This window comes from Hydra viridissima, unplaced genomic scaffold (genome assembly GCF_058129835.1).
Source record: "Hydra viridissima isolate aposymbiotic clone 2 unplaced genomic scaffold, HvirCarnegie_v1 scaffold_2, whole genome shotgun sequence".
Lineage (NCBI taxonomy): Eukaryota > Metazoa > Cnidaria > Hydrozoa > Anthoathecata > Hydridae > Hydra > Hydra viridissima.
In genome coordinates this window covers 351,090-360,000 of record NW_028324301.1, presented here as the reverse complement: position 1 = coordinate 360,000, position 8,911 = coordinate 351,090, and the positions used below count along the sequence as shown (strand labels likewise).

Sequence of the window (8,911 nt, the reverse complement as noted above, 5' to 3'; positions counted from 1 at the left end):
TAGATAACCCCCGCCACTGTCAGCTTACGAAGTTCCATGATGTTGCATGTTAATGTACCTGTTTTGTCTGAGAATATATATTTAACCTACAAAGTCAAAAATATTTAGTAGTAACACTTTTAGGTTTAACAACTAATATATCAGATTTATGCATAAAATACATGCTGTACTTGGCCTAACTCTTCATTTAAGTTTGAAGTTCTTGCCATTGCTGGAGTATCATTAGTTTCATAGTATATATCCAAATCCTAACGAATAAAAAAGTAATTTAGCAAATAAAAAGCAAATTACATTAATTCAAGGAGTATTAAGTAAAATTAGAAAAACTTCAGTTTTATTTTTGATGCTCCCTCCCTTCTAAGTTGTTATGTATAGGTAGAAAACATTCTAACAAACTAAACAAACTAACAGCAGAAAACTCATTAGATATTAAACTAACATGAAATAGCAAAAATCTCATCAGATAATAAAAAATATTTGTTTCAGACAACACATAAGATTAAAGCATAAAAAACTTACAGAATTAATAAGCATCGCTTGCATAAATTTCACAACCTATTAAAATAGAGAAATGTCAGAATAAATAAAATTTCCATCAAACTATTCACATCAAGAGTAAACTACGCACCTCTAAAGTAACTGGCAAACTGATCGGTATAAGGTTGTTGTACAAAATAAAAAATGTTAGAAATGTAAAACCAAAGTTTTGTTCTTTCATGGCTGAAATATTACCAAAGAAGAAATTATTAATGTTAAATAGAAAATTACAAAATATGCTTTAGAAATACTCATTTAATTTATTCAAGACTGAGAAAGATAACAAAACTACTTCAACATACTTTCAAAACCAAGATACCAATCATGATGATTATCTAGATAAAAATAATAAAAATTCACAGCCCAAATTTGTGTAAAAATCATCATAGAAATCACATTTATCAACTTTTGAAGTGTTGATGTGCGTCAGAGCTTTAGAGGTATTTAACATCGTGTGTGGATTATTTTTTTTATAACTTTGTATTTTTGTATTCTTAAGCATAAAAAGAATGCAAAGAGCTTTAAAATTTAAAATCTGTAATAGAAATACCTGTCCATATTTTATTTCCTATTGCACTTAGTAAAGCTAAAACTAACAGCAAGCCAAACAAAAACAATATTTGAATATTTGTTTTTCTATCTACATTTGATCGCTTGATTGGTGCAGCAGTAGCATTCTATTAAAGCATTAACAATTTGATAATATTCTCATATTCATATATTTTAAAGAATATTTGAAAAATACCAAAAATTAGTAGTTAAGTTTCATTAGCCATTATCTATTTACCTTTATTAATTATGCATTTTTAGAAATTCAAACATTTCTTTAGTTTTCTTTAAACACTTTTTAAAACCCAGTAAAACAGCCACAATTTATAAATTTATCGAGATAGACAGCTTAAAATTAATCTTTTTCTTATGAGCAAAGATGGTTAATATTTAACAAAACTTTGAATATCATATGGTTAGAGAGAGTAAAAACTATACATTCTAAAAAATTTTGTTTTACGACATCTTTGCTGGTGAAAAGTACTCACTTGCAATAACTTTGACTCATGCCCTGTGTAAACAACTAAACCTAAAAGAAAAAGGGAATCTTCAACTTCAATTATTTTAGTATTATTGATGAGCACACAAAGATAAATTAGTAAAAAAACATACCAAAAACCCATTGCGTATTCCTAAGTTGAGCACCTCTCAGCAGAACTTGGTCACCAGAAAGAGGGATTGCTCTAATAAATGTTGTAAAATTTATGACGAGTTTAACAAAATTACTACTATAAATATTTATTATCATAAGCATTATAAAAATCTTTTAAAGTTTTACTATTAAATACTTTATATTGAATAAAAAGTTATAACTATACAATGTATAAACTATCATGAAGTATAATTATAACAAATTTTTTTACAGAAGTTAACTGTTCTTACTTTTTACTATCTAAAACTATGTTCCCAACAAATTCATAAAGTCTATTATTTGGTCCTTCACATTCCAATCGACCCTATAAATACACTATTACAGAATACATACTCATATGGGATTGTATGCATATGCATGTGTGTATCATCATAAAATGTAGCATATAAATGTGTATATCAATAAGATCACACAAGTATTCAGGTTGAAAGTGATATTTTGTTTAATTGAAAGAAAATATGAGGAAATTAATACCATACAAAATCCTAGAGGGTAAAAAGCATAAATATTGTCTGTACTTACAAATAAATCACTGGTTTGCTCAACAGTTACATTTTCACTGGTGAGAGGCAATGCCTATGAAAACACAAATAATAATAAGAAATTTCTTAAAATTTAATGAAATAGCTGAAAGTAAAAGAAGAATTAAATCACCGTTTTTATCTTTAAATTTGTTTCACCGTCTAGATTTGCTGTTTCGATGTAACACATTCCCATTGGCTCACTGTAATAGTAATCAGTGAAGACATGAAATCAATTACAATTTGTGTAAGCCAGACATTATAACTAGGGCCTTACACCTAACATTTTTCAGCCAGAGAAAAGATCTTTATGTAACAAACCTTGATGATAATAAGATGAGATCAGCAGGAAAGAAACTACCATTGACAATTTTGACAATATCACCAACCACTACCTATTAAAGTGTATTTTTGTTGTGTCAAAAATCCAAAAAACCTTTCTAGTAACAAAAAAATTACAAAAAAGTGACAACGATAACTCTTAACTATATAAATAATTGTCAATTCTAAGATATTACCTCTGTCCATTGTATATCAACAAGATGATTATTTCGAATTGCTAAATATAACACCAGTATTATTTGAAAAGGAAAAAAAGGTTAAGTGGGAAAAATCTCAAACTAGAGGAAGTTGTCAAAATATAATCTAGGGCTGAAACATATCATTGAAACATACGTTTTTTTAGCTTTAAGTAACTTAATGGCAGTTAAAGTAAACCTGCTAAATACTTATTTAAAAATGTGTAAAAATTAAAAGGTCTGTTAATTGCTGTAATATATGCCTAGAAAATTGTTGTTTTTTTTTAAAGACAACTCTAATATAATTTATCAACTCTAATACAATTTATATAACAATTTATCTGTAATGTGAAAAAAGAATCAACTATTGCCTAAAGGTTAACAAAAATTAAAGGTTAACAAAAAACTAACTTAATTAAAATAAAAAGAAAATAGTAATTATTAAAGCTTTTATTCAAGAATATATACAACCATAAAATAATTTTTAAAAGGTTTCCTACAAATTTACAAATAACGAACTTAGTAACTTTATCATTATGTTATTTTTGAATAAGCTTCTAAAAAGTCAAAACTTTTATTTTTATTTCAAATGAGAGTAAAATCTTTAATTATTTACCTTTAACAACTCTATTGTTAGTCTGGTCATCTGCTCTGTGGCGTTTCTAAAATTTTATGCATTTTTTTATAAAGTAAGAAAAAAAAAAGGTAAATTATATAAAAATGTATATGGCCTACTAAGTCTTCTACAATCTCTTTTACAGCTGAACATGTTAACACAAACAATAACGGAACTGCAGTAGTGTATCGACCTGTTGGCGAAACATTAGGAATTTGCTACAAGAAAAAAAGAAAAATCCTTCATAAGTAAATAAACCTGAAACCCTCATTAAAAAAAAGAGCAGTTTTAAATAGATTAAACATCACTAAAATTTTATTAAAAAAACTCTCCAGTTCCAACAATGTCACAACAAAAAATACCATTAGTAAATGTAGGCAAATAAAAGTAGTAAGAAGATTATTACAAAAGGAACAAAATACCTGAAGTAGAGCAATCAGCAAAAAGAATATATTTGCATAGCGACTGAATTGCTCCAGCAGAAATTTTGGTAGGAACGTAACAACATTGTATTTAGCAGTACTAATAAAAAGGCAATGTTTTTTAAATAAAAAAATGTTTTAGGATTGTTCTAAAAAAAATTTACAATTTAAAAAAAAACTTAAACTTTAAAAAATTTTCAGGTTATGCAAAAAATAAGGGTTAATATTATTACATTAATAGTCACAAACATTTTGGATTAAAAAAAAAATCATTTTACAGTAATCATGTATCAAATTTAGAAAAAGCCATAGTTTATGTTGTCTATTGATATCAAGAATTTTTGCATCAGACATTGGATTGTTGTTAACATATAAAAGATTTATAAGTTTAAAACAATTTCCATAAAATTTGAAAAAACCAAAGACCACCAATCACTAGGAACACTGTTTTGATTTTGAAATTACTTTTTTCAACTTTCAGTTACACTTAAATTATTAATGAGCAAACACATCATCTACACTCAGAAAAATTTCCATAGTTCCATCTTGTTATTGTAAATTTTATATGAAATTTTATATGATTTGTAAAACTGATCACAGAAACTTTTTTTATTAGACCTTTTTTTTTTACAGATGCATTTGCTACAATTTTATGTGACTCTGAGAAAATTGAAAAAATTTTTTTTGAAAAGTTAAAATCTCCATAGTTCTATCAGTTTGTTTCGACCATTTAATTAGAGCTGACTGAAATTTGGGTAAGACTTTGATTTTTAACAAAGATTGGTTAAACAGGATCAGAAGAAAAAAGCAAGAATTGTTGATTACAAAGATGTGAATTGTTCTAATTGACAACTGCAAATAAAAATCAAAAGGTTTTGTCATGTAGTAAATAATTTTATAAACTTAAGTTAAAAAACTAGGCACCGCCAATTTGGTTCGTAAAATCCGCAAAAAGCCAATCCGACTTATTTTGCGGATTAAAACAGTCAGTTTGTAAAAATTTTTCGGATTAATAATCCGAAAACTAATTTACGAACCACTACTGAATTTTTTTTTTGCGGATTCACTTCACTGTTCAGATTATTAATCTGAAAAAGTTTTACAATCCATAAGCGGATTTTTTCCCGGATTCTCTTTGCTGTTCGGATTATTAAACCGAAAAATTTTTACGAATCAATTTAACTTTAATTTGCTTAGCGAACTATATGAATCGCGTTCTGTTTGCGTCACCATTAAATGGTATGGTCCAAAAAAATTACTTTTTTATTATGTGCGCGTCCTATAAATAGTGGATTTCCTTTTTATTTTCAATCAGTCCTATTTGGAAATCTTAACCTACAACAATTCATTCAACAGATCAAGTCTACTATTCTTCACCTACATTTATTATGGTAAGCCATTGTTATATTATTTTGATTTAAAAGTTAAGAATATTTCAAACTGAATTTTTGTGGTTTTTTTTTTTGTGGATCCGAATTCCTTTGCAAATTATTTCGTATTGCGGATTGCTTCAGTTAGTGGATTGGTCTGATAAAATTTATATTGTTACATTTCTTCTACTTAAATATTAACAAAATAAAAATAGAAATAGAGATAAAAACTAGTTTAAAAAATTGTTACGTTCATTTCAATAATTAAGGCAAATAATTAGTTCTTTTATTGAAAACTTTATGGATGCCTTTAAAATATCATTTATTGTTAAGACAAATATTAAGGAAAATTTTCAAATAACTTAATAAACAATTAGTTCTTTTTTGGAAACTGTTTGTATGCATCAAAAACAGTCGCGTTTTATTAAGGCAAATATCAAGGAAATATTGAGGCAAATATTTCAATAAAAAGTCCGTAAACCGAAAATGTGATTTGATCCGTGTTTTCGAATTTTTAATCCAAAAAGTAATCCTTATTAACAATCTGATTCATTTTTGTGGATTTTAAGTTCAATAAATAATCTGAAAGATTCGTCCGATCTGATATGGCAAACTTAATCTGATTTGTTTCTTTTTTTTTTATTTCATTTTTTTTTTCTTTTCAGATGCCTAAGCTATCTAATATTTGGGAATTCTTCAACAATGTGGAGGAAAACAAGGCAAAATGCAAGGCCTGTGGCAAAATATACTTAATCAATAAAAGTACCACAAGTCCTTTAAGGAACCATTTGAAAAGAGTCCACTTGAATTTATATAAACAATTAGAAAGGAAAGACAAGCAAAAATCAACAATACCAGACATTTTTGATGAGCTTGCCTCTGAAGACTCAGATTTTGAACAAACACTAGAAAGAGGAAAAAAGAGGAGATGTCCAGAGACACAAAAAGATACACCAGCATCGCCACAGCCTGGACCAAGTGGAACTTGTGGCACTTCCAACACACAGACATGGCAAGGCAGAAAACAGGCTACCAAACCTGAATGGGAAGTTACTGACATCAATCAAATAAGAACTATTGTTGACATTACTAAATGGGTGATTGAGGACACAACCATTTTCTATTGTAGAAACTGACGCATTCACCCGGATGATGAAAACTGCAAGCAATGGTCAATTCAGAGCCATTACAGTAAAGAATATATCTATAAAATACATTCCTCTGCTTTTTAAATTCATCAAGGAACAATTAAAAAACATTTTCAATACAGACAAGTCAAATCTTGATGGAGTGGCTTTTACATCCGACGTGTGGACCACTGATCACATCAATTTGTCTTTCATGAGCCTTACACTCCACTATATAGATTCAAAGTTCCAATTAAAGAGTTTCTTGGTGGAAATATCGTACTTCCCCGAACAACATACTGGCGACAATATTGCCAAGAAGCTCAATGAATCTATCAACAAACTTGAACTTGATTTTGGAGTCAAACCTGGATAACATTCGACGGTGCAGGAAATCAATTGGGATTCAAAGTGCAATTGGTGTGTCGACCACCGTCTAAATTTAGTTGTCAGTGGTGCTGTCGGTGATAAAAGATGTCCAAAATGGTCAATTCTTAACCACAACATAACAAAATTAGTAGGTCACAACCAGTCCTCTCAAAAAGCTATGACTTTAGTTAATGGTGCCAAAGCCTTAAATAACTCCAGAACGAAGTTAGCACAGAGATGCCCCACAAGATGGAACTCTGACCTCCATCAAATGGAGTCTGTGGTGGATCTTCTTCCGGCGATGCATTCTTTAAAGGATCCGAACCCTACTGTTTCTGGAGGTTGTAAATCAAAAACCGAGGTGTCATCAGAGCTTGCTCACTACTTCAATGAAGATCTAAACAAAAGATTCGAAGGGGAGTTGATGAATATTGAATTCTCTGAACAGCAAGGGCATGTGCTTTGTGGATGAGGGGGAAAAATTTGAAGTAGTCAAAACTGCAGTAAAGAAATCTATGGGACAACTGTCAAAAAAAGAAATTTTGGCTAGCCAAAGCACGCCTTTCCCTTCAATCTTGGATGATGAAAATGATGACGACTTTGATTTCACTGAACAACTGAGGAAGAAAGTGTTTGGTGCAGGTTATATTATTCCTGGAGGTGAAACAAGCACCAAGAAAGCCATTTCTGCTGAAATTGAGGGGTATTTGAAATCAAAACCAATTCCAGCAAATACAAATGTACTGGAATTCTGGAAACAAAACCAGTATATTTACCCAATAATGTCAAGGCTGGCCAGAAAAAACCTCAGTATACCTGCTGCATCATCAACATCTGAAAGAGTTTTCTCAACAGCAGGGAATATATACAGCTCTAGAAGAACCAATCTTTCAATCTCAAAGGTTGAGATATTGGTATATATGAAAGAAAACACTAAGCAACTCAGTAAAATTCAAGACATTGTGTGGCCAGGAAATGAATTCGGAAAATGATTAACTTTCAGTGTGATTTTGAGTTATTTTATTTCTTAACAAGGAAATCATTTTGTTTCATTGTATATTTGAATATTATAAATAAATAAAAATGAATCTTATTTCAAAAGCATTTTTTATTCTGAATCTGTATAAATCCGTAAAAATAATATCGGTTCGGATTCTAATTCGAAAAAAATTTTTCGAATTGCAATCCGATCGGAAAGTATCGAATCGGATTGCAATCCGAAAAAATTTTAACAAATTTTTTTCTGATACATTATTTTCGGATCAAATCAATCCATAAATAATTTGAACCGTTTAGCATAGATAATTTGGTGCAAAATCCGCAAACCGATAAACAGTAACGAATCGGCGGTCTCTATAAAAAACCCTTAAAAAAACAGAACATTCTTACAATGTGCATCATCAGGAGAGCTAACAAGACAAAAAAAATAAGGACTGAGCTAAAATTAACTAACATTGACAAAAAAACATTAAGAAGCAAAACTTAAGTTTTCCAAAGATCACATGATATAGGATGAAACGACCAGATAACTACAATATATAATAAATTTTTCACAAAACATATAATTTTTTTCAATTATTGTTTTACTTTATTTCTAAAAATTCCTGCACCAAACCAAAACACAAACAAAAAAATAAAACAAATACTTTATGTATTCATTTTTATGTACAAAACTGTATATGGAACAAAAGGAGATTTGCTCAGTGTATTTAAATTAAAATTTCATGAACCATGTCATGGCTCTTAAAGGAGAACACTCATTTGAACTATTGAAAATTTAATTTAAAAAAGGGGGAGTCTAATTCAATGGACACAAGTGCTTAAAGGAATAAATTAAGTTCTTTGTTTACTTAACTTTCAAAAACAAAAAAGGAAGCATAATACCTAATTTTATTGCCACAAAACTTATGCGGTTGGATTTGATTTAAGTAAATGATACGATCAGCTTTTCGTGTTTCATCAGTCTCTGATAAGGTACCGTATGATTCTAAAAAAGCATTTTTCATTTGTAAAGTCTTTTGTAGTTATGTTACTAGATCTTTTTAAAGAGGATAATTTTAGTAGCACTAATTACTAACGTATAATCAATACAAAGATTAAAAAAAAAAACTTGGAAAGATAGATATGAAGATTGATCCTTTAAAAAATAAAGTCTTTTAGAGCATAATAAGACCATCATTAAGTCATTTAAACATTTAAGACCACGATTCTCACTAAGCGTAATTTTAAC

General features: G+C 29.0%; 2 protein-coding genes across 4 annotated transcripts in view; one reads left to right on the top strand and one right to left on the bottom strand.

Moving 5' to 3' along the window:
- Positions 1–8,911, bottom strand: part of LOC145184197 (phospholipid-transporting ATPase IB-like) — a 30,256-nt gene that overhangs the window by 11,871 nt on the left and 9,474 nt on the right. For all 3 annotated transcript variants that reach the window (XM_090077814.1, XM_090077813.1, XM_090077812.1), the window contains exons 2-18: positions 8,566–8,668; positions 3,816–3,915; positions 3,513–3,611; positions 3,394–3,439; positions 2,778–2,818; positions 2,581–2,654; positions 2,393–2,462; positions 2,261–2,314; positions 1,969–2,042; positions 1,699–1,769; positions 1,575–1,615; positions 1,088–1,214; positions 840–872; positions 629–720; positions 520–555; positions 171–248; positions 1–86 (exon numbers count right to left, since the gene is read on the bottom strand). The exon at positions 1–86 is cut by the window's left edge and continues 3 nt beyond it. In XM_090077814.1, coding sequence (XP_089933940.1) covers positions 1–86; positions 171–248; positions 520–555; positions 629–720; positions 840–872; positions 1,088–1,214; positions 1,575–1,615; positions 1,699–1,769; positions 1,969–2,042; positions 2,261–2,314; positions 2,393–2,462; positions 2,581–2,654; positions 2,778–2,818; positions 3,394–3,439; positions 3,513–3,611; positions 3,816–3,915; positions 8,566–8,668 — 1,225 coding nt within the window. The remainder of the gene's footprint in view (positions 87–170; positions 249–519; positions 556–628; positions 721–839; positions 873–1,087; positions 1,215–1,574; positions 1,616–1,698; positions 1,770–1,968; positions 2,043–2,260; positions 2,315–2,392; positions 2,463–2,580; positions 2,655–2,777; positions 2,819–3,393; positions 3,440–3,512; positions 3,612–3,815; positions 3,916–8,565; positions 8,669–8,911) is intronic.
- LOC149891441 (zinc finger BED domain-containing protein 6-like) lies at positions 5,270–8,414 on the top strand. Its single transcript, XM_090077841.1, has 2 exons — positions 5,270–6,875; positions 6,931–8,414. Exon 2 carries the CDS (start codon positions 7,137–7,139, stop codon positions 7,671–7,673), a length of 537 nt encoding a protein of 178 aa, XP_089933967.1. The 5' UTR covers positions 5,270–6,875; positions 6,931–7,136; the 3' UTR covers positions 7,674–8,414.